The sequence below is a fragment of the Geotrypetes seraphini genome, chromosome 8 (assembly GCF_902459505.1).
Source record: "Geotrypetes seraphini chromosome 8, aGeoSer1.1, whole genome shotgun sequence".
Lineage (NCBI taxonomy): Eukaryota > Metazoa > Chordata > Amphibia > Gymnophiona > Dermophiidae > Geotrypetes > Geotrypetes seraphini.
The window spans coordinates 5,107,054-5,133,355 of NC_047091.1; the positions used below are offsets into that span (position 1 = coordinate 5,107,054).

General features: G+C 41.2%; 1 protein-coding gene across 1 annotated transcript in view; it reads left to right on the forward strand.

Annotated features, from left to right (window-relative positions):
• Window positions 1–26,302, forward strand: part of ARID1A (AT-rich interaction domain 1A) — a 126,009-nt gene that overhangs the window by 54,230 nt on the left and 45,477 nt on the right. The window contains exons 4-12 of the mRNA XM_033954811.1: window positions 1,795–1,908; window positions 17,906–18,143; window positions 19,652–19,741; window positions 20,330–20,497; window positions 21,231–21,543; window positions 21,837–21,982; window positions 22,082–22,188; window positions 23,081–23,290; window positions 24,635–24,842. Of these exons, the coding sequence (XP_033810702.1) occupies window positions 1,795–1,908; window positions 17,906–18,143; window positions 19,652–19,741; window positions 20,330–20,497; window positions 21,231–21,543; window positions 21,837–21,982; window positions 22,082–22,188; window positions 23,081–23,290; window positions 24,635–24,842 (1,594 nt within the window). The remainder of the gene's footprint in view (window positions 1–1,794; window positions 1,909–17,905; window positions 18,144–19,651; window positions 19,742–20,329; window positions 20,498–21,230; window positions 21,544–21,836; window positions 21,983–22,081; window positions 22,189–23,080; window positions 23,291–24,634; window positions 24,843–26,302) is intronic.

The following is a 26,302-nucleotide window of genomic DNA, read 5'->3' on the forward strand; positions in this document are numbered from 1 at the left end:
AACTTATAAATGGCTTTCTGTATGAATTGAGACCTTTTTTATTTTTTAAAGCTCCTTTTGACATGTTATCAAGTAATGTATGTTGCAACATGCATTCTGCTGATTTGTGGGTCATACTGTTTAGAGACAGCTGAAATGGGTATCCTCAGTGTAGTATAACTTCTGTGAAAGAGAAGCAATTTATAAAATCTTAATGTTATACAGGGTAGTTTTTACACTTTCAATCCCCCCCTAACCCACGGGACTCCCACGGGGACCCCCCTCTAGCCAACGGGACTCCCACGGGGATGGAAGGCTTTGGAAGCAGGGTTCGTCCATATAATATAATGGACACGTCAGCCTTAGTAAAAGAGGGGGTTTATAAGTTAATTACCTGAACAGAAAACAAAAAAGGGTTCCACCAAAGAGATTCCACAAGGAAAACAGCAAAAGAAACTGTGGAATTGATGATCCTGTCAGAAGTAATTGCTGCTTTTTATGGGGACGGGCGGGGATGGAGGTAATTCCTTGCGGGGATGGAGGTAATTCCTTGCGGGGATGGGTGGGGACGGAGAGGATCCTGGTGGGGACGTGTGGGATTTCTGTCCCCGTGCATCTCTCTAGTCTGAATCTTAGGAGCAGCAATAGCATCAAGATTTCAGTCCTTGTTACTCTCCATTCACATCTCAGTCTTGTAAGCTTTGAATGTCATTCGTGCTTTTTTTTTTATTTTTTTTACTGAGCTGGATCCTCTCTTAACTTGGATCAGTAAACTCATTAAACTCGTCTTCCTTATACTTTCTGTCTTCCAACTTAACTTGCCTATAAACAAGTTATCGGAAGAATCTGTTGTGGATTTCTTTCTTAAAAATGTGACTTAACCTATTCAACTTTGAAGACTGGATCTTCTCTTAAAGGACTGAAACTGCAATTTAATTAAAATAACATCACATAAGTAACAGCTGAGGAGGCTTTATAAAACTTAGGGATCCTTTTACTAAGCTGCGCTAGACGCTAACACCGCCATAGAGCTGGCGTTAGTTTTTCCGCATTGCGTGAGGGTTAGCGTGCAGTAATCTTCAGCGCGCGCTAAAAACACTACCGCAGCTTAGTAAAAGGGGCCCTTAGAGAGGTACCAGGAAACAAAATATGAAGGAAAATATTGGATAATATCAAATGTAGACAAATGAAGAGACTCAAAAATTGTAATTGCTTTGGAAGTCATGTTTCTCCAACTTTTTGATCTCTTGATGACACTGTCCATGCATAATAATGAGGTATCATATGTACATCATTCTGGCATGAATGACTGAACTACTAGTTAGTTAATATAATCATCTAACCACATTTTGGGGGGGGTAAACTTTATTTATTTTTTTTCTTCTAATATTCTTAACTTGAAAACTTCTCCACAAACATGGCTTTTTGCCGACCCCTGAAAGCTAAAACATATACCGGTATTCCTTTGAAACAATGGCACTGATTCTTAGGGGTCTGGATAAATTCACTCGTGTATTCATGCTTTTGAGACTTTCCTTGTGAGATCCTAAAGGATTCAAATAATTGCACTGGTTACGCTATTGAATTTTGAGGTAAATGGACTTATGTTAACCAGCTGGTGGTAGTCATTCATGCCAGAACAGTGTAAGTACGATTCAATATATCTGTGTATTGATGAGGTGTTTTTTTCTAAGTAGTGTTTGTGGGTAATATAAAAAGCCAGCCATAGGGCATATGTTTTTAATGGGCCTGTATTTTCCAACTGTTCTCCTAGAGCTGTGCCTGTCTTTACTATTCACTTTTTTTATATTTCAGGAGTTATCACAAGATTCCTTTGGTTCCCAGGCATCTACTCCCTCGATGGCATCCAGTAAAGGAGGACAAGACGACTTGAACCTGAGTCTTCAGACACGTCCATCTAGTTTGCCAGTGCGTATTTACTGCCCTAAACCAGGTCACCATTCAGGTCTAACTTTCTTCCTGGGAGAGATTCAGTGCCTGACCACCTCATTCTACACAGGACATAACAGTTATAGAATAACACGGGTTACACAAGTTAGTCAGATGCTAAGTTGTTGATAAATAGCACTAATCGGCTTTAACTGACTTTTGACCCTATTTTATATAAATTAGCGCCTAGCTTATTTGTAGTTTGCAGCCGTAAAAGGGGTGCCAACATGGAAAGGGCAAGTCGCACACTTAACACACAAAGAATAAAATACTGTTAGTCGCACATGCAAGTGCCAGCCTTTTAAGCCTGTGCATTTACCCCAGCTATAGTGATGGGATAAGTGGTAGGCACATTGCTACTGACTTCTGCTAGTACAGTACTCCCCCGATATTTGCGGGGGTTCCGTTCCAGGAACCCCCGCAAATATTGAAAAACCCGCGAATATGGTTTTTCACCTGGAGAGGCAGTAGAGGGCAACTGGAGCGCCGGCAAGTGAAAGAAATCACTCGCGGTATGCTACGACAGCCTATTCCTGTACTAAGGTTGGGCTACACCAATCAGGAGCTGCTTTGACACACAGCTCCTGATTGGTGTAGCCTGACTTTAGTACAGGAAGAGGCGATCGGAGAATACCGCAAATGAGTGAAAACAACGAATTCGCAGAGGAACACTGTATTCTATAACGGATACTCCTCTAGAATATTAGCTCAGTGCTTGCTATTTTGATGCCACACTAATACGGATATGAGTGGTTGGCTATGCGTTTGTAGCTCATTTGCTAAGGAAGTAAAGTGGACAGTTTAATAAAAATTAAGGAAGGCAGATAAGACGATGAACTACAAAGAGGTCAGCAGTGTGAAGACGCTCATTTCCAAGACCCCAGCAGGTACTGCGGATGATATTTCTTTTAGCATAGAGATAATGGGATGGTAGGTGTATAATGGATGTGTCCAAGGAGTATTTATCTTTTTTTTCAAATTGTTTATTTTGAACAAAATAGCATAATGCTTTCCATGGAAAAGCCAATAATATCCAAAAGACCCAAATACAATGTATTAAAATGTGGAAGTAACACATCTTTAAACATATAATTAGATATAACATTTCCACTCCATTCCTCCCCCCCTCCCAAGGAACCTGGAATTGATCTAAAGGATTTTTCCCCCATAAGGACAGGATAATATGCAAAGCATCCTTATTTCCCCCCTCTAACCCTACCCCAGATCCTCCTCCATGTCAATATGTTTCCCCTACAAATCTTTAAATTGTAACCACCGGTTTAAGAGGGCTGATAATCTCTATTTTTCACAGACTGCTCCTAGACGATCCCTGATATCTCTTAATTTAGGAGCAATGGGATTACGCCACTGCAGGGCCACAGTTAATCGGGCAGCTATAAATGCCAGATTCATAAGTTTTTAGATTGAGGGGGTGACAATCCCTCAACCCCCACTCCCAATAGTGCCCTTTCAGCTTTCATATCCACAGGGATCTGAATTAATCTGCTCACATACTGAAACACCTGTTTCCAATACCTCTGAAGAACTTGACATTCCCACCGCATATGATAAAACTTGCCTCTTTCAGTGCACCCCCTCCAACAACCATCACTTTTCCTTTTTACAAATTTACTAACTGGCACACTAAAAGTTTAAGAGCATTTTCCACCAAAATAAAAGCTCTAGCTCAGGGCTGCCCATGTCCAGTCCTCGTTTTCAGGCCAGGTTTTCAGGATATCCACAATGAACATTCATGAGAAAGATTTGCATACCAAGAAGGCACTGCAGGCAAATCTCTCTCATGCATATACATTGTGGATATCCTGAAAACCTGGCCTGCCAGTAGATCTCGAGGACTGGACTTGGGCAACTCTGCTTTAGCTGTATGAACGAGATGAAACGCAATTGCCCCCCATTCATCAATGGTCCATCCTGTTCCCACTCTCTCATAAGATGTTTTGGGTTTTGGAGATCTCCAAAAACTTTAATTTCCTCCTCCTCTGTAAATTGTCCAAAATACCTCAAACCTTTTCGCTCTTCCCACCCTGGTATAAAATCATGTGCAAATAATATAGGACTGCTCTTTACCCAGCAATTTTTTTTTTGCTATACCCTTCCATATCCTCATTGAGCAACTAATAAAAGGATTACTTATATTTGCCATCTTTTTCCCCCAAGGCCTACCCAAGGTAAGTGTTTCAAATCCCTAATATCTCATATCCCTCCAACATAGTTTAAGTGGATGTGAATGCCTCTCAACTGGACAGCTCTAAAATAATCTTCCAAATGAGATAAACCTAAACCCCCTTCTGCCTTAGACTTAAACATATCTAAATTTTAATTTAAATACTAAAATTATATCATGCCTCTCAAATAATTCTTGAACCACACATGGGGAGTCTCAGAATGCCACTTGTCCGCTGCTATATCATGCAGTATAGTGTGGCAGCACTAGTCACTGGCTCACCCAAATGTGTTTCTTAATCTATTTTTCTTCTTTTACTTCTTATTTGTATGTTTCAAAAAATTATTTATTCTCCATACTGTTTCCTATAGTGCTTAATAAATAAATAAATGCTCAAATCGTATATATTATCAAAAGTTCATCATAAATTCCATATTATATCTGTATCATTTCATTTCAATGGACTTTCATTCATTTCATTGAGTTTTCAATAAGTTTTCTGATTTTTGATTTCCCTTAAATAACATAGCTTATTAGTCCAATGTCGCTGTTACACTATGCCCCACCAACGCGTTTCATATCTTCCTCAAGACAGGGGAAGTGCCTTAACAACTACATTTCAATCATTCGCTTGTTCACGCTACATTCTACCGGTAGACCGGTAAAATTCCAAAAACCTTTCATAAATATCTTCCTCTTTTGTTAGCATATCCCCTAGCCATAATATTACCATGGGAATGTTGGATTTTAATACAATGTGCTAACATCTGTGCCCGGTAAGTCTCTAAGGTGGTCTAAATTAAATTGAATAGTTTCATTTTCCATTTTCCCCCAAACCATACATATCTTTTATTTGGGCCATAATCTGCTCACCCCCAACCCCTTTTTATGATGTGCTACTAATCTCATCGGATTTTCTCAATTTTTTTTCCTCCAATTCCCGGGTCTTTTTCTTATAGAAATAAATTCCCCCCTTAAGACAGTTTTTAATAAATCCCAAATCGAAATATGTGAATATTGATCAATATTATTCTTTGCCAGAAAATCTTTAATAGTCTGCTCTATCCTCTGGATTATTTTAGGGTCTTTTTAAAAGATTGTAATTTAATTTCCAATACCACATCCCTATCCTTATCCTTGGGTATCCCCATGTTAAGTCTAACCATATTGGGGCGTGGTCCGACCAACTAATTTCCTCTATCTTGGCATCAATAAGTTTACCCCCCCAACCCTTTATCGATACGTGTATAGACCTCACGAGGTGGGGAATGGTAAGTATAATCCCTTCCTAGCAGATGGTAGTCCGCCACCCATCTATTAGATTTAATGCTTCTAGAAAATTTTTTTTTAAAGATCTATCGCCCTTGCTACTCATAGAATCCCAACTAAATTAAAATCCCCCCAACAAACAATGATTCTTCTTGATTTTTCAAGATAATACCCATGAGTTCTTCAAAGAATTTCCTTTCATTAACATTTGGTGCATACAAATTCACCAAAGTCACCACCTCTCCATTCAAATCCTCCACCCAGATAATCCATCTCCCTCCCTCATCTTTCCATTCAGTTTTTGTAATGACTTTCAATTGTTAATAGTATCCCCATCCCCGCTTTCTTTTTCTCCTTTTTATTAGAAGCCCAAATTCGCACCGGGTAATCTCTATATTGAAATATCTTTTCTCCCATTTTTTTTGTAAATGTGTTTCTTGGACATAACATATATCAAAATTCAACCTTTTCATCTCTGTCAATAATAATTGGCATTTTCGTGGTATATTAAGCCCCCATTCAGACTTTCTAATCTTAATTTACTTCCTCCCATTCTTTCAATTTCCCTTTCACTTTATTCTCCTCATCCTTCCTATCCATAAAGATCTTAGTTTTCCCTTCCAGGTCCTCCTTGGGTCCTCTCCCCCTTTCTTCTTCCCCTTCTCCAAAACTTCGTGTGATTCTCATACCAACCTCAAAGTGCAACATCAAACTTCTCCCCCCTTTCCTCATACCTTTCGTACATCCCAATCACTCTGTTCCACAAACAACCATACATGCATTTTTTTAAACTCAGTAGTTCAAAAACCCACTACAGTATTCAACTTCAATTCACTTATTTATAACATAGTCACTGTTCTGCAGTCTGCCCTTCAAGTAGGGGCCAAAACATCCATGGATCCTTTCCCCATCTCCATTTCTTGCTCTTCTTCTTGTTGTTTTCTCCTAGGTCTCGAAGTAGTCTCCTGCCAACGATGCTTCTCCAACTTTTGTACCACTGTTTTTTCCAAGGCCACTCCAGTCAAATTCCATCAAGCCCTCCTTACACAAATAGTCCTCAGCCTCTATCACAGTTGTAACTCTCTTGTTAGTGCCATTAATTGTTATCAAAAGGCCAAATGGAAACAACCATCTATAATGCAAGTTCTTTTGCTTCAGTACTGTGAGAATTGGATGAAATTCCCTCCTTTTCTCTAGTGTGATAGCTGATGAATCCTGAAATATCTCAATATTATGAGTCTGACAGGTTACTATACCCAATTCTCTGGCCTTTCGAATCAGTCGTTCTTTATCAGTAAAATTGTGCAAACATGCAAATATGTTCTGGGGCTTTTCAGACAGTCGAGGTCCCACCATCCTGTGTGCCCCATCTGTTTTCACTGTGGCTGAGGAAGTTGTTTCTGCATTCCCAGATGTTAACATAAAGGCAAAGATTTCTTGCACCATTTTTACAGCGTCCTTAAAGTCATCAGTATCGGGGACCCCTCATATCCATACATTTTGCTGCCGAGATCTATTCTCTAGATCGTCTATACGAGTCATGCAGTCTTCAATTCCTTTTGGGTATCCCCTCCACCTGACCACTTAACTGTTTTCATCATCACTTCTTGTTCGCCATCTCTCCGCTCCGTTTCTTCTACTTGTCCCAACAAATCTGCCAGATCTTGCCTTATTTCTTTTACAGCGTCTTTAATCTTCCCCTTTACCCCAGCCACTTCACTCTTTATTTCCAGGGCCCACTGTTGAAGTTCTTCCTTTATGGCCGATATAACTGGATCTTTATGCCTCATCTGAGATGGAACCGCTCGTTCTAAATCCTCCTCTGACGCACTCTCTCCCAACTCGCAGGGCATCTCATGGGCGGTTCCAGGTCCACACCAAAGGCTGCTTTTCTCTTGCCCTCTATTTTGGGAGCGGCTTTCCTTGGGTCTTTTTTCACCGGCATCTAGATTCTCCCACTTTCTGGGTGTATTTCTCCTCTTTTTTTCACTCAGAACTTCACATAGAAGGGGGTATAGAGCTACCGGAGGTCAGAGCTCCTTTCTCAATCCGCCATCAAGGTTAATGATGTCAAGGAGTATTTTAAATGTACTGTGGGCAAAAGCAAAACTCACCCTGTATACCCTGAGCTATGGGCTTTAGTTTGGTATCAGCGGAATGATTTAATTCATCTAGCATCTTGCAGAATAATTGGTGTAGAAGGCAAAAGTTAGTAGAGCGGGAGGTCATCCATCCATAGGTATTGGGTGTTGGTGAAAATGTACTGTGTCTGAAATCCTTAAATATTTTTTGGTATGTATTAGAAGTAGTGATGAGGAAGGGGAAGAGACCACCCGTATGTCCAGTTATTTTGTTTGTTAGATTCTTGATATACTGTCTTTCTATAGTACAGTACTCCCCCGATATTCACAGGTTTTCCATTCCAGGAACCCCCGCAAATTTTGAAAAACTGCAAATATGGTTTTTCGTGGGGGAGACTAGAGAGGGCAGCAGGAGAGAGCAGCTGTATGCTCCGACTGCCTGTACTAAAGTCAGGCCTTACCAATCAGGAGCTGCGTGTCAAAGTAGCTCCCGATTGGTGAGGCCCGACTTTAGTACAGGAAGAGGCGGTCGGAGCATTCAGCGAGTGATTTCCTTCACTCGCCGGCACTCCGGCTGCCCTCTCCTGCCTCTCCAGCTATACTCTCCTGGTCAGCGGTTTGTACTTTCTCTATCTGTAGTTGGCTCACAATCTAAGTTAAAAGTTTGGTTAAAAGTATCTGTATTTGCAGTTCAGAATCTTGATTTAAGGGTAAAGGGGATAGGACTTGGGATATCCTGCTTTTTCTGTATGGTTACAATCGAAGCGGTTTACATATGACATGTACTTGGGCCAATGAAGTATTGCGACTTGCCCAGAGTTGCAGAGCTGCACTGAGAATTTAACTCGCAACTGAAGGGTGCTAAGGCAGCTGCTTTAACCACTAGGCCATTCTTCCACCTGCCTATTGATGCTACAAACACACAGTGTAAGTGTCCTCTACTAATGTGTTTCATCGTAAGGTGAAATGAGGTGGTTGCAGAGAGCATCATTGGGTGGGCAATTGTATGAGAGTGTACAAAAGAATGCATAAAGGGGGGGGAAGGTATGTCAATTAGTAGGTGTGTGGAGTTGCTTTGCTGTTTTGGTTGTGGTAATTAAGGCATTGACTTACTCCAAAGTAGGTATTGAACAAACCTCCCTTCAATGTGCCAAGGATTACCCTCGATAGCCTTTTTACTTTTTTAATTTTTATAAGAGGAGGCCATGCTAAGGAGCATCTTTCCCCCCTCATTTGCCAGATGTCAAATGAGGAAGGGCACAGGATTTTCCTTATTGCTTTGCCTCGCAGCATCCATGAACACATGGGCCCATATCCAAGAGTTGAAAACAGTTTCAAAAAAGTGGGCATTTAGCTTGGATTTGAACACTGCCAGAGATGGCGCATGACGTATTGATTCAGGTAGCCTGTTCCAGGCATACGGTGCCGCAAGAACTGGAGTTGGCAGTGGAAAAGAAGGGTACAGATAAGAGGGGCCTGCCCGATGAGCGGAGACCATGGGGCGGGAGGCATAGGGGGAGATATGTGAGAAGAGATATCAGGGGGCTTCAGAGTGAATGCACTTATAAGTTAGCAAGAGGAGTTTAAACTGTATTTGGAAATGGATGGGGAGCCAATGAAGTAACTTGAGGAGAGGGGTAATGTGAGAATAGCGTCTCTCACGGAAATCGAGTCGTGACAACTGCCTAATACCATGCCAGCAAGATGCACAACACAGAACTTCCCTCTCTCTGTGTCCTCATCCTGTCGATGGGTTTTGATATGTCTCAGCTTAGTTTCTTGATCCCCAGTTTATGTTGCCTCCCCCATAAACTGTTTGGCAGAAGCTGTACATAATCTCATGTTGGCTTGCTCTGCTGTGCATGGAGGGACTCCTATGAGTTTTACAGACCACTATAGGCCCTCTAGCCTTAAGCAGTAAGATTGTCCTCACACAACTGGGATTTAAATGCAGTTGCTCTTATTAAGCTGGGTGGAGACTCAAGAGCAAGATGGAACAGAGTATGAGGGGGGGGAATGGAGAGGGGAGAAGGAGAGAGGAGATGAAATTGGGAGGAAAAGAGAAGATACAGAGAATATAGGCAGTAGATAAAGGAAAGGGAGAAAATCAGAAGATGAAGTACTTAAAATGACTGCTGAGGGAAAAGAGAACCAAAATGGAAAAGGACATCAGAATGTAAAAAACAAACAACCCCCCCCCCCCCCACCTGATCAGAAATGAGAGAAGATAAGAAAAAAAAGATACCAAAGATTGGAAACATATTAACTCATCATTGCAAAATATTCTGGGGCTCAGTTCAGTCTCTGACATGGATCTCTCTCTCTCTGTTTATGTGGAGCACTGGAGGTTTTGTGTTTTTTTTAATCTGTTTTTTGTCTTATTTCCAGCACACAATCTCTTTTAAACAGGACACCAGCCTTTGACTTTTAATTGGTTCCTAAATATTTTTTCTAACAACGTTTGCCTTTAGATATATTGTGAGGGTAGATAAGATTTTTTTCTATCGGGGCAATGCACTGAAATTGTCATTCATTCACTTACTGGTGCTATAGGACCTTTTCCCTCAACCAAGAAAGCCATCGTCTTTGTGGGCAGGGGTTCTCCCTGGGCTGCCTCGACTGCACCTCTGCTACTGAACTAGCCTGATAAGGCTGTCGTGTGGGGCTCTCTTTCTCCACCTTGAAATCCCTTGGGATAAAGACGGCACAACTTTCCCGTCTGCATCTTGAAATCACCTGGTAGCCAGAGGAAAGGTGGAAGTGGTGATGTGATTTGAGCTAAAACTATTAAAATCTCCTGAGGGAATGAGATCTAGACCAACCCCCAAATAGTTGAAGTATTTAGCAGTGCCTTTGTTGTTGATCCTGCTGGTTGAATGTTGGGGGGGGGGGGGCATTTGAAACTGGTGATATCGGCCTGAAAGTGAGAGAAATTAAATAATATATCTACATGCCTGGATCTATTATAGGAAAACCTATTTAAGTTTCATGGGGAACTGAATTTTCAATGTGTACCTTCCTCAAGTTTAGTGCTTTTAGAAAGAGGGAACAGGAATCCAGGTTCAAAGCAGTTGCGAGATGCCTGTTTGACCAGCTCCCCCTCCCCCACATGTTCGCTGATCGCTCGCTTGCTGTTAGAATTTTTCTGCTCGGTCACGTGGCAGGTCACATGCTTCGCTCTAGAGCAGCAAATTCTTCTAGGTTGTGTTAGGCTTCTCTTCCATAACCTTTCTGCTTGTACCGAGACATAGTTGTGTAACCTCCTTACAAATATGCCCGTTTCTAGTGGCTTCTCCGAGCTCCTGCAGCATTTCTACATTGTTACCAGTACATATATTCTCCCCCCCCCCCCTCCCCTTCCTCTTCGTTCAGAGCTGAAAGTCTAACCTGGTATTTAGAAGGAAATTCCCCGCCCCCATATCAGCTATGGCAGCTCTGAGCTGCATTGAACCTTGTGCACTCAGTGTAGCTTTCTGCCAAGGACAGCCAATCAGCTTGCGCCGTATAAATCAGGCTGCTGGGAGCTGTGCAGGCAGTTTGCTTTGCCTGCACTTCGTGCTGGAGCCTGTTTGCAGCAGATTGTTGTTATGCTGGTTCCCGGGCCCGTTTCCTGTTTCTATTCTAGTCGCTGGTGGCTCAGGTCTGCTTCCTGCCTGTATGTATAAAGCAGCTTCAGGGGCCTGGCTGCTTTTCACCAGATGAATTCTGTTCTCTTGCAGTGTAATTTCCCTGCAAAACCGGTCAAATGTTCAGCTGGTCAGCTCCTAATGTCACCCTCTCCGAGTACCTAGTCATTGGTGTCCTGGAACATTTCTCTGATCCCAGACAGATCTGTCACGGGTTGCTTTCAGCTAGGAGGGAGGAGACTTTTTGTAATCTGAAAATGACTGCCTCAGTGTGTGCTGTAGATCTTGTGGAGCTGGTTATAGTAGGCTTGGCCTTTTTTTTTTTTTTTTTTTTCCATTTGAAAAGTTCCCTATCGGTCTGTAGTTTACCTGTTCTTGCCTCAGTGCCCTTTCCAGATCCAGCTTGATTTATAGCAGCTATGGGTCTCTACAGGGATTCTTTCTAACTCTGCAGCATCCTTTCCCTTCAAACCTACTTCAGATTAATCAGCTGCTGTGGGAAGTGGAGCCCATTTGTAATGCTTTGTGTATGTGGGACTGCTCTGATATCCTGATGACACTTTCTTTTTTCCTCTGTGTTCCTCTTCTCGTGGATGTGACGTGAATGTGTTTATCTGCTCGTGATGATGGTTATTTTTTTTTTTTTTACCATGCCTAAAGCAGGTTAAAAAAATACACTTCAGATTTTGGAAATCTGGATCACGTGCTATAAAGAAATGAGTTTAGGAAGCAGCCAAATTTCCTGCAATTTGGCATAGATATTGATTGCTGTTGGTCAGTTGGATTTGTAGAAACAAGCTGTAGGTGGGGTTTTTTTTAACTTTTATATTTTGTAACTGGCTTTTGAGAGTTGTACTAGAATGAATTTGGTAGTAATTGACTGACTGTTCTGGTGACCTCTGACCTCTGGGGCTAGTAATCTACAAGTGTTGACATGTGGAGTATGTTGCTGTAGCAATGATTTTCCTGGTCCTTTTATATTTGGTGGGGGGGGGTTCCTCGGGGAGGGGGAATCTGTTCAGATTTGAGAGGTGAGGGATAACCCCACCTTCAGTTGAATGATGAACTAGGGATGCATGAGAGAGTCGTATCATACTTGTAGTACCTGGTATAATTGGGGGGGGGGTGGGGGGGTTGCTGTAAAATGGATACAATTGAACCACCCTAGTCTAACCCTCACTGTCATATAGCTGCTGCCACAGCACGGTGTGTGGATTTTTTTTTTGTTTTTAACAACATAACAAGCTTTAATGCAAACATAAATGTTTTGCAAACAGGACCTGTGATAACCCAAATACAAACTACTAACTTGTTTTGAACTTTTGCCAGCTTTTAACTGATCTCAATTGGTCTATTTTCTGTCCCAAAGAGGTTTTTTATTTCTTGTAATCTTGGTGTTAATAACAAAAACTCCTGGGTTTTGTGTTTTGTTTTTTTTTAAAACATCTCTTGAGGTTTATTTTTTTAACAGTATATGCTATGTTTTATTTTAAGTATGTCACATTGGTGCAAGCACGGATTTAAATACTAAATCACAGTACCAATCGTAGAGGCAGAAATGGCCAAGTAGGAATTACCGTGTAAGACCTTAAACACTTATTCCCCCCCCAACCAGGAAAAAGGGTATTTCTGTGATTTCATTGTGTCAGCATCATCAGCTGATTATTATTTTTTTTTTTTTTAATTATTACACTGATGTATGAAGGGTTACAGAAAATTATGAGATTTGTGATTATGATGTGGTGGGCTGTCATGCTTAGGGGAGAGTGGCACAGTGGTTAAAGCTACAGCCTCAGCACCCTGAGGTTGTGGGTTCAAACCTACGCTGCTCCTTGTGACCCTGGGCAAGCCACTTAATCCCCCCCATTGCCCCAGGCACATTAGATAGATTGTGAGACAGGGGGAAAAATGCTTGAGGACCTGAATAAATTAATGTAAACGGTTCTGAGCAAACTGAATGAATGAATAATAAGAGAGTGGTAGTAAGATGGTTCTCTCATGGGGCAATGTCTCCAAATAGGGTTTGGGGCTTGTTTCTCTCAAATTGACTGCTAACTCTCCTTTGGGGTGTTTGCATGTATGGAAAATTGGTTTCCAAGGCATCTCTGTGCAGAGCTGGACAGGCAAATGCCTCCCAAAGCAGTGTAGGCTTTGCCTGATCTTAAGGTAGGTGGGAAGTTAGTGGGAGTGTCTCTTGTAAAAAGATGGCATTGCCTTTGGAGAGCCCCCTCCTAGCAGCAGATGTGATTAAAGCTCTTGACGAGCAGCTCTGTAGGAGCAGAATATTGACCCTGTGAAAAATCAATGGCGGCAGCTGCTCTAGCAGCACAAACCTTTCTGCAGGTTTTCCGGTACCAAGACCATAAACATAGCCTCCACACTCAGCCGGAATGTACCAATCTTCTACAGACCCCTAGAAATAGAGCTGTAATTAATTTGAATAAAAGGTTTACATTTTGGCAATGAAAGTGCAAATCTGTCTTCTGTTGCTAAAGAGTCCCTCAGTGCTGGCGTTGCAGCTGGAGCCAGCCAACTTCTAAAGGGACCCAGCAAGGCTGATTTGGTTAAATTGTTTGTTTGTTTATCCCCCGCCCTTATCCAGGGCAAGTTACACACTTGCATACAAAATATAAAGTAACCTATAGCATACATGTTGCATCAACAACAAACGTGACTATAACCATAAAGCAAGTTACATACTTGCATACAAAATCTCAAATGCTCTTTAGGGCTTTTTCTGGGCTTATACTAGTCCATCTTCTGCAGATGCTAAAACAGAGAAACAAGTTGCCGAGAGGAATCCCCAACTTTTCCCGCTCTTCATAGCGAAGCTTTTTCCTATTTGGGTGACTCTGTTCCCATCCTTGCGGAGGGTGTCCATTTTGATGGACCAAGTGATGAGATGGTTTGTTCAGTGTTCTGGAAAACTGATTTAGTCCTTCTTAGTGGTTCAAGTTTCAAGTTTATTTAAAATTTCTTATACTACCCGATCAGTCTTCTAGGCGGTGTACAAATTTGTAAAAACAAAGGACAAACTTTAAATAAAATAAAAGTTTGAAGTGACACTATGTCACCAAACTCTAACTATAGAAACTATTAAAAACACAGACAAACAAGAACAAGGGTAAAAGGCAAGAACTACAGGAGGCAAAGTAAAAGAAGAATGGAGCTTTGATGTGGAGGGAGATTGGAGGTATGGACAGGTAGACAGAGGAATGACAGAAAACTCGAGTTTTAAGCCAAACCACTTTATTGCATTCTGTTATAAAACTTGTTGGCATAAGTGTTTTTGAATGTATTGCTCAGAGGTAGGTAGCTTGCATTTTGACGGCCTTTCTGTGTAAGCCACTGAGAATATGGTTGGTGGAGTTGTCTTTAAAGTGTGAGTATTCACTCTCCTACCTACAGACTTTATGCAAAAATGGCCACTGCTCATAGTCTGCAAATGGAGACTGAGATAATAATAATAATAACAGCTTATATACCGCAATACCGTGAAGTTCTGCCATTTTTTTGGAATGCCCTGTTTGTCTTGAAAGTAGCGGGTTAAGTGTCCAGATTGTTTGATCAACTGCAAGGAGTCTGGATCTTTAATATGTTAAAACTTGATGTCAACAGGATATTCTCTATTCCTGCAGTGAAGAGGTGACCACATTTGATCATAAGTGAAGAGATATGGAGTAGGTTTTTAACTGTATAAAATGTATGTACGGGGAAATAATTTTTTTTTAATTTTAAATCCAGGGCTTAAATTCCTGCTTATTTTCATTGCTCTAACACAGTACTTCAAACTAACAGATTGAGATTTCTAGTTGTCTTTACTGATGTGCTCTAATTGCAGGCAGGTCTTTAGTTCCACTAGGAAGCAGAATCCATTATAGCTAAGGATTTGGCAGCATCAGTTTAAGAGTAGGTAAAGTAACACTGGTTTTGAAGTGGTGGTGCACAAGCCTTCTGCTCACTCATTGGGAGTTAGAGGAATAGTTGGATGATCTCCTATGTTGCCTGGGTGGGGCTAGGACCAGTTGGTGCATGGAATTGTGAACTGTTTAATAGACTTCAGAAAAGGAGGACTTGCATCAAATACATTTTTGCTGGAGAATGTCCAGAAGAATAATAATAATTTACTATACCAAAAGTTCAAAGCGGTTCACAACAGAGTAAAAAATACATACAATAAATATATATTAAGTACATTAAAACAGTCAGAAAAAGCATCAATTAAAAGTTGAAAAGCAAGAGAAAAACAGTGCCACAACTAAGATGTAAACATGTCAAACAGGCGTGTCTTTAACATAGTAGATGACGGCAGATAAAGACCCAAATGGTCCATCCAGTCTGCCCAACCTTAGCGATTTTCTAAAGTCAGAATAAGAAGTAGCCTCTAGTATAGGTTTTCCCAGCCATGTGTTAAATTTAGCAGCCTGAAATGGTAACATTCTATCAAAAAAACTTCTTATAGTGACATGATTTTAGAGAAGGGTAATACTGAGAAGCAAGATAATCTGGTAACATCCCCAAAACTGCTTTGTAACAGATGCAGGAAAACTTGAACAAGACTCTGGACTCTACTGGCAACCAATGAAGTTTTTGATAAAAAGGGGTGATGTGCTCCCATTTTTTTAGTCCAAAAATGAGCCGAACCGCAGTGTTCTGAATCGGTCTGTTTTTTGAGTATTTTTTTTGTAAAACCCCTAAATATATAATATTACAATAATCTAGAATACTCAAAATGGATGTTCTTTCTGATGTAGCCTTTCCAGATGTCTTTTACTGTTGCATTAACTTTCTAGGCCTCTGATTTTAGAATGGTGCTTCTGCCTTGCCTTCATCCTCCTTCCCCCAGTCTCTCTCTCCTCCCCCCCCCCCTTTCCCTTTCATAGTAGAATGTGTGATTTTTCAGTCATGGGTTTTGTTGTGGTGTGAATTGAAGGTGTTAACTGTTGACTTGCAGTTTGTCTGCAATCCTGGCAGATCCAACTTGGCATTAGTTCACATGGGGCAGTCAGTCCCCGTCACTGTCTTTTAAGCCCCTGTGGGATTCTACTATCAGGTCACATCCCAGAATACTGCCAGGCAGCATTTCAATTCAAGAAATGGAGGCTATAAAGATGAAGCTAGCCTGGTGTGTGAACTCCTGTGGAAAAGACTTGGAAGCCTTCCAGTTTTTCTGATCTGCATGACAGATAAGCAATAAAATACATCAAAGCACATTGAGAACACGTGGGGAATTTCTCCTAATCTGGCACTGCTTACTCAGACTGTAGCTGGCAAACAAGGCTGCTGTGGTTAAATTGCCCAGTTTTCATCAGGCTTAGACTGAGATGCTACAAGCAGAAACAGAGGAGGGAGGAAGAGACTGCTTTATAAAAACTAGATTTGTCTGCATGTTGTGCTGGATCTTAGGGTTTTTAACCTCCAGTGGGCAAGAGAGGTCAAGGTCAAGAAGATCTAGCTTAAGAGGGGCTTTCCAGATCTGTCCTAGGGGCGCCATGGGCAGGTGGGGTTTCAGGATGTCCTCCATCAATATGTGTGGAATAAATTTGCATGTATCAAGTCTTCAGAGTCTTATGAATATCTTAGACATACAGCTGGCTTTGGGATCCCCAGGACATGTTTGGGAAGTTGTGGGGTAAAGCATCTGATGACTATAAAAGAATAGTCTGTGCGTCTTAATAATAAAATTTTATTTATATCCCGCAATACCTTACAGTTCAGAGTAGTTTACATCAAGAAGAACTGGCAAACGCAGCGAAGATACATAAATGAACACATGCCTGAAATAGTTTAAAGAAATTTATCATATAAATAAGTTTTCAAAGATCTTCTAAATGTTTGATATGTCTGTCTGTCTCTGGCATTGGAAGATGGGCTGTTCCACAGAAGTTGCATGAATTGGCTGGATTAGGCTTTACATGTTCCATTTGGTTGGTCCATTTTTCTTTTGGTGTCAAGATAATTAGAAAGTCTGGAAAACCCACTGCAATAAAAATCCAAACGTTTACTTGTTAATATCCATGTAGAGAGCCCCCAAAGAAGCTTTATCAACAAAGCACAGGGCCTTCAAAGCAGGAGGACTACAGTATTTCCTAGAAGGTGAACAAGACATGTCGGAGTGTGTGGTGCAGTGGTTAGAGCCACAGAATCCCACACTGCTCTTTGTGACCCTGGGCAAGTCACTTAATGCCCTATTGCCCCAGATAGAGTGTGAGCCTGCCAAGAAAGAGTGAAAAATGCTTGAGTACTTGAATGTAAACCACTTAGACTATAAGTGGTATAAAAATGCTTAAAAAATAAATAAGGTAATGTCAAATTTGATGTCATGCCACATTAGCTTGATTTTAAACCATCACTTACATCATATACATTTTTGAGGTACTTGAACTAATTGTTCCAGTTCATATCCACCCCCCCCTACTTCCAAACAGCTGCTGCCATTTGCTCAACACCATTCCAGTTTTACTTAACTACACAAGCTTCTGATATAAACTTATCATGGAAAATTTCAGTAGGAATGTGAAATAAGGATCAAAGTAGATAACAGGATGGTAGTTCTAAAAACCATAAAAGGTACATACTTTTATCTGGGGGTGTTTTTTTTTTAAGTATAAAACGCGGGACCCTAAGTCCAAACTGAAGAAAGAAACAGGCAAGCTGGTTATTTTAGAAGTCTGCTGCATTAGGGATAGACGGACACGCCACTCAGTTTAGGATAAGCTGTGTTTCTGCTTATTTTAGGGGACAGTTCCACAATTTTTGTTAGTTGCAGCTTAGAAAGTTTAATTTGCATTGTCATCTTTCACCGTCTTTTGCAGGACCTGTCGGGTTCAATTGACGATTTGCCCATGGGTACGGAAGGAGCGCTAAGTCCTGGAGTGAGCACTTCGGGAATTTCCAGCAGCCAAGGAGAAAGTAATCCAGCCCAGTCTCCGTTCTCTCCTCACACCTCTCCCCACTTGCCAGGAATCCGTGGGCCCTCGCCATCTCCTGTGGGCTCTCCCGCCAGTGTTGCCCCATCTCGTTCTGGACCCCTTTCACCGGCCACAGTGCCAGGTAAGTAGAAAACGCTGCACTGCAACCTTTGACGTTGCTGTTTAAGCATCAAGAATATCCGTGTGTTATTTCAGAATGTCTAAATATGATGGGGCCCGTTCATCCAGTCAGGTTTTCCGGATGTTTGCAATGACTATGAATGAGATTTGCAAGCAGCACCTTTTTTCAATATACAAATCTGTCATGCATATCCATTAGGGATATCCTGAAATACTGACTAGCTGGTAGTGCCCTTTGGACTGAGTTGAGAAGCACTGATATGGTATAGGATGTATACATTTTCTTTTTTTTTTTTTTCAAAATCTTTATTCATTTTAACATATACATCAAGTGTACATTAAAATATGAACACAACATATTACATTATCACTTGATAATTCCATAACAATATATACCTAAAAGATTTATATTCCACCCCCATCTCATATCTATACATGAATAATATAATTCCTGTGTATATTAATCAATTAAATTATGCACATATATATTAAATTATCATAACTCCCCCATCCCCCCCATTCTGTCAATTATCATATAAGGAAAAAGAATAATAAATTAACATTAATCATTATGATAATTTATTATTGGCCTCCACACATCTTTAAATCTGTTAAAATGACCATTTTGTATTGCAAGTAAACGTTTTGTACAGATGACACACTGAGTTCCACCAGAAGCTGTAATTTAGTCTAGAACAATTTTTCCAATTCAATGTTATTTGTTGTATCCCTACTCCTGTAAGCTTATTATTTACTGCAGATATTTGGCTTTTATTTCTCATACACAATATATACATTTTCTAATCGCAGCAATTCTCAAATCTGTCGTGGGAATGCTACCAGACAGTCAGTCAGGTTTTCAGGATACCCCTAATGAATATGCATGGGAGAGATTTGCATACAATGGAGGTAACAGGCATGGAAGAATCTCATGCATATTCAGTGAGAAGGCATAACAGTTTTGTCTAAGAATCAATCTATGCTTGTTGTAACATTGGAGAATACTGGAGAAAGAAATAATACACGCAGACTACGATGTGGACCAGCTTTATTTTCATCAGAAAAGCCTTGCGAATGGACTGAGTACAAGCTCCAGGTTTTCTTTAGTAACTGGAAGTGCAATATGGATTCATTTATGTTTAATGTATAATATAGTGTTAAGATTTGTGTTATTTAATAAAAATATAGTATATTTAAATAAAAACCTTTCTAGTTGTATTATATGTATTAAATACTTTTTGAGATAGGTAGTTTGGTTAATTGTACCCTGCTTTGTAGTGTTAGTATGCATTTTCATTAGGGATATCTTGAAAACCTGACAGGAAGATGGCCAGAAGCACAGGTTTGAGAACCACTGTTCTAACAGGACCCCACTGCTTGTGTAACACTGTAATATAACATTTTAGCCCCTTTTATATTTGAAATTTTATCCAGAGGCTAGCAGCACAGATGTTCAATGCGATAGGGTGGAGTGGTAAATAGTTTTGTTTTTGTTTTTCCATGGTACAGTCAGCCAGATGCCACCTCGACCACCGAGCGGTCAATCGGACACCATCGTTCACCCTTCCTTGAATCCATCTAGTCTGAGTCAAGACCGAGGTGAGTCCATAACGCAGCTTATTGTACTACTTATTTGCCATTTGGACCTTAATTTTCCCTAATTCAGTTACTCGAGTAGAGTTGTCCTCCAGGAGCGATTCCAATTTGGTAAGTTGTGAGGAGATTTGCTCCATATGAGGACCCAGAGCTTGCAATGTTGCATGTTGAAGTTCTACTCGCGTCTCGGGAGTAAACACCGGGCTAGCTGCATGTGGCGCATCCGCCATTTTGTCCTCTCCAGGCTTACTCTTCTCTCACTCTTTTTTAGTAGTTTTTTTGGTCATAGCTGGTTGTGATTTCGCCAAATATTTGTCCATGTAACAGCAAATAAGTGTGCTGAAAAAGGCAGGCAAAGTACACACAACGATTCTCTTTTTATGGCTAAATGAGGAACAGGGCTCTGGAGCTGGCGCGAGGTGCTGCTTCCCAGCTCACAGCATCACATGATCTCGGTCCTTAATTTTCTAAGCTACCTGTTGATTTTTAGGTAGCCTAGCTTCAAAAAATGTTAAAATCTTTCTGCCTCCATCCTCTACTATATGCCTTTCCTTGGATTTTGTTTTAGCATGGTTTTGATTTTTCCCTTAGGATACATACAGAGGAATCCTCAGATGCCCCAGTATGGATCTCCTCAGCCAAGCTCTGCCTTATCGCCAAGGCAGTCCTCTGGAGGTCAGATGCATGCTGGGATGAGTCCATATCAGCAGAACTCCATGGGAAGCTATGGACCCCAGAGTGGTCAATATGGACCACAAGGTGAGATTTATTTGGATCTTAGGTGAGAACAGGTTTTAAAGACAATTTAGTGGTACAGGAAAATATCTGCTTTTTTTTGTAGAATTGGAAATGTTTGCATGGGTATCAGATATTTGTAGAGTAGATTTTTGTCAAGGAAAAGGGAATTTAATGGGTGGAGGTGGTGGGTTAAATATGCGAAGCTTATGTATGGTAGGAAGCGTCGGCAAAGATTGCCCTTTGGTCACCTGAAAACCATTGTAAAGTTTATTCTAAATTAATAATAATAATTTATTTTTATATACCGCCAAACCATCAGTTCAAGGCAGTTCACAATAATAAATTAAAAGTCATACAGCAATGTTAAAAATGGAAATGGCACAAATCTAAGTAATATAACACTAAGCAAAGAACTAGGGGTTTTCTTTTTATTGCTATTATGTTTCATCGTAATACTGATTTTTGTTTTGCCAATTTGTATATGTTCTGTTTTGCTTTTTGCACCACCGTGAGCCTTGTTTGTCAAACTTACAAACCACCCCTCTCAAACAATAATGTGATCTGGTAGAATTGTGGACAAGGGGCATTGAATACCATCAGGTTGTAATGTGGGTGCTCTTCTTTGTGGTAAAAATGGGTGTCCAGTGGCGGTTAGCACTTTTTTTTTTATTATTGATCTGATTCCTGGGGGCTGGTTTTATTTACATCTTGATTTGAAATTGTTTAAAACTATGTATCTGAATTTTTCTGCTAGGAGGTTATTCCAGGCAGCCAAACTACAATGCCATGCCCAATGCCAACTACTCAAGTCCAGGAATGGGGGGTGGCATGAACCCCATGGGAGCTAGTAGCCAGATGCACGGACAGACTGGTGTGCCCCAGTACAGTGGTTTACCACCTGGGAGGATGAGCCATGCAGCGATGGGGAATAGACCATATGGACCCAATCTGGGAAATATGCCTCCACAAGTGGGCTCTGGAATGTGTCCCCCTCCTGGGGGGATGAACCGGAAAGCACAAGAAGCGGCTGCTGCAATGCACGCTGCAGCCAACTCTATCCAAAACAGGTAAAAACGAGTCTTCTGTGACACGATTATGGTTGCATGTGTTTGGAATTTCCATTACAGGAGAATATGGGCAGAAGAGGCAGAAGACCTGCAAGTGAGGCTGCTTTTTTGTTTTTTGTAACTAAAATGTATACAGGCATTGGGAAGAAAATTTCAACTAATATAGCTGATGAGCGAGTTTCTTGCAGAAACTGAAGTAGGTCATTTAAGCTCTAATCTGTCCAGTTTATATTTGTTGTCTCGCAATATCGACTGTAGACTTTTTTGTAATTTTCATGTGTGTTCCTATATAGATCGCCTGGCTACCCGAACATAAACCAAGGGGGAATGATGGGGACTGGACCACCTTATGGACAAGGAATTAACACTATGGCAGGGATGATGAATCCACAGGGTGGCCCATATTCCATGGCGGGTAACATGGCCAACAATACAGCAGGTAAGCTGCTGTTCTAACTTACTCAGAACTACAAAATGGACCAGCTTTCTCATCCTGGGACCATATCTAAAGGTTTCTGGATTCTCTTCCATTCTGTAGGAATGACAGCCAGTCCTGAACTGATGGGCCTTGATGTCAAGCTTACACAGGCACCAAAAATGAACAATAAGGCTGATGGCACACCAAAATCGGAATCCAAATCTAAGGTAACAAGCTGCATCCAGATTACTCATTACGAAGGTGCTCACTGCAATGATATGTACCATATAAGGCATTGGCTGTCTGCAAAGAATATTCATGATGCATTGAGTCTAAGAGTATAACTTCATATTTTGGTTCTTCTGAAATTAAGGCTCATATGTAGCTCATGAGGGGGTGGAGAAAGGAACCATTTCTACATACTATACAAACAGTGTGGAAAGTTACTTAGTTGGCTAAGAAACCTTGACAGAAAAAGTTTCTTCTTTTGAAGCCCAGGGCCTTTTCTCCTTTGTTTTATGTATGTGTGCATGTCGACCCTTCTATTTTCCGTAAAATTCCAGTCCATGACCCAATAGGAACCTGTCTCATCCATCTTTCTTTTGTGTTTTTCAAGATTCTGTGGGTTTTTAGCTACCTTTAATATTAATATTACAACAATTCATAGTTGAATTTAAACCCCATGAGGAGAACTATAAATTGTAATTTATTTGCCTATCCAAAAATTAGTGGTTGTAGATATCGGTCATTTTTGGATAGGACTTATATGTTTCAAGCAAGTAAACAGCAGTCCTGGTTTGGTAATTACATTAGTGGAGCCAGGTTGGCCTATGGCGCTTTTCGGAAAGAAATTAACTGTACTATTTGATAGGTTTATTTCCTAAATAGAAATTACAAAATGTAATAATTTTTTAATTGCAATAATTCTACTCTGATTATCCTTAAGAAATATATTGTACTTTTGCTATTTGTATTTTGTACTTTGCTGATTGTCCAGCTCTCTTCGATGTAAACCGCCAAGAAGTCGTCAGATGTTGGTGGTATAGAAGAATAAAGTTATTATTATTACTACAGTATCTGACTGGGCCAAGCCATAATGTACCTCTCTCTTTTTTGCAGAAAGCTAGTTCTTCTACCACCACCAATGAGAAAATTACCAAGCTGTATGAACTAGGGGTGGAGCCTGAGAGGAAGATGTGGGTGGACCGTTATCTGTCCTTCACTGAAGAGAAAGCCATGGGCATGACCAATCTCCCAGCTGTGGGGAGAAAGCCTCTAGATCTGTACAGGCTCTATGTCTCTGTGAAGGAAATTGGAGGATTGACACAGGTGAGGGAGAAGGTCAAGTGCATAAGTGCACTCTGAGACCAAGGAAACTAGAAATCATCCCATAGTAACATAGTAAATGACTGCAGATAAAATACCTGAATGGTCCATCCAGTCTGCCCAACCATACATGTTCCATTAATTGATTATTTAGTTTAAATGGTCCTTTTTCTTAGATATTTCTGGGCCAGAAACCCAGAGCCCTGCCCGGTAGTGTGCTTAGGTTCCATCTACTGGAGTCTCCATCGAAGCCCTCCCTAGCCTGTCCTCAACTGAATGTCCATATACAGGACACAGGCCGTGCAAGCCTGCCCAGTAGTGGCCTTAGTGCCTTCAATGTATACCCATTATTTTCTGATTAGAGATCCTCTGTGTTCATCTCGCGCTTGTTTTTGAACTCTGTCACCGTTTTCTTCACCACCACCTCCCTCGGGAGCGCGTCCCACATATCCCAATCATATTGGGTGCCACTGGCCTGGTTAAAATGTAATTTCAAGAACACCTTATGTTGCCTCTGCATATTTACATCTTGTGATCTTTAGAAATAAATTTTCTTGTACAATGCAAATAGCATCAGATTTGAGAGTCTTAGTAAGGTGTATTCCTGTCATGGTTTACACAGAACAAACCCATTCCCTGTGAGAATGTCATGCCTGCATTATTTAAGACTTCCAGCTTCACCTATATGACTTAAGCTGGGCCACCGCTAGTTGAATTTTTGACACACTGTAGTACATTTTCTTTAAAATTGTAAGCTCTTCTAGTGCTTGCTTTAAATCAGGGGTGTCCAACCTTTTGGCTTCCCTGGGCCGCATTGGCTGGAAAAAATGTTTCTGGGGCCGCACAAATGCTGCAGCAAAACAGAGGAGGGAGCCAGCAAGACAGTAAATGCTTGGGGGCAGCAGAGGAAAACACCGCATCGCCCGGGGCCACACAAAATACTTCATGGGGCCGCATGTGGCCCTGGGGTCGCAGGTTGGACACCCCTGCTTTAAATGATGCTGTCTCTTACATGTGTTGTATACATTTATTGCATCGAAGGAGTTATTGGGGTAGTTGCTTTCTACCATGTTTCACTAAGCTGTGTGTGCAAAGTAAGGTCTCCAGATTTAACTAACCACCCTCCTAACGTGCACAAGTGCAGTTTTTCTGTAAAATTATGGGTCCCGTCTCTTTTTCTTTCCAGTAAAGCCATCGCCAGCATATCGCTACTTTGTATCCTGCACATTTAAGAGTTGTTGATCAGACCTCCTATTAATTTTTTCCCACATCCAACATATCTTTGCCTAATTGAAAAATGAGCAGTTCTGCCCCTCTCACCCTCATTTGTTTTGGGCATTTGGACAGGTCAACAAGAACAAAAAATGGAGAGAGTTGGCTACTAATTTGAATGTTGGCACATCCAGCAGTGCTGCCAGTTCCCTAAAGAAGCAGTATATCCAGTGTCTTTATGCCTTTGAATGCAAAATCGAAAGGGGTGAAGATCCTCCACCAGACATCTTTGCCGCTGCTGACTCCAAGAAGTCCCAACCGAAAATCCAGCCACCTTCTCCTGGTGCGTAAAGTACTTAACTTGTAAGCTCTTCAGGGCAGCACAACATGTCTCTGAATATGTCGTATATGAACTATATAAACATTATTTAATATTGGATGTGAGATGGGGGTTGTACTAAAACAACTTAAGGCCGGATTCTCTGATAGGTACCTAAAATTAGGCGCCTGTTACATGTCGATCGCACTGAGGCACCCATTACGGATTCATGTTTAGCGGCGCCTGTAATATAGGCCATGGTTTTAAAGGGTCTAAGTCCTCCACCCCTAAACAAGCCTACTTTGGTGTTAGGTGACACTAGGCACCATGCGATAGCGCCTATCTTTGTAGACTGGCGCCTATTTCTCAATTAATTGTTAAAGCTCATAACTGGAGCCAATTTACTAATTATAGAATTTCTCCCTTAGTGATTATAGGGGTAATTCATTACTTCATATCGGTGGTCCTTAACCAGTCCTCGGGACACTCCCAGCTAGTCAGCTTTTCAAAATATCTACAAGCCCAAGGAACCGCTTCCATTGTATGCAAATCCTGTCTTATTTATATTCCTTGTGGATATCCCAGAAATAAGTCTGGCTTCATGTGATCTGAGGACAAGGTTAGGAGCCCTTGCCTTGTATTAAGTAACCCCCTGTAAAAACAGAAAATGAACTCCCATGGGACAAGAGTTAAGTGGTGGTGATGGCTTGTCCTTGAGTATACTGCTCAAATCGTAGTTATGGCTTTGGTTTTGTTGCTGACCTTCCCTGAGGTCACCATTGAGCATTTTCTTGACGTGTATCGGTATTGTGTTGTTCTGGTCGTGATTTTTGTTGTTATGCTTTCATGAAATGGGTAGGGCCTACTAAACCTTTAAATACCATCCAACCCAGTATAGCCAGGAATTGACCCTCCCTTGTTTTGTTTTTTTGCTGCCAAGAGGATTTCTAGGACTGGGAATAGCAGTTGGAAGGTAATGTGGCCCAGAGACAAGCTGTGATATTGGAATAGCATTCTGCAGGAGCAACAGTTTGCACTGCCTTTAATTCACCAGTGTGTGTGTCTGGCAGCATTCCAAGATTTGTAAATCTGAGTGTGAATAATGTTGGCGGGGTGGGGACAAACTCCAGCGGCAGCTACTCCGGGAATGTCTCAGCCAGCATCTTCTGGCTTCAGAGGCAGCAGAGATGGGGGAACTCTCCGTTCCTGAGAAAGCTAAGCCGTGATGATGATGAATGGGGGGGTGGGGGAGGAGTTATGAATGAAAGGCCAGGACTGGGATTTACTCCTCTGCTCTTGGAAACATCCAAGGGCCTGGAAGGTAGGCTGTAAACAAATGTGACCTGTTTTTGACATTTTGAATTCTAATGAATAGCAGAAATGAGTCAGCAGCCATTGGAACTTGATGAGCAGGGAATGTAAGGGACCTGATGCCTAGAATTTTAACCATTGAAAGCATTTGGTAAGAGTTCAGCCACCACCAG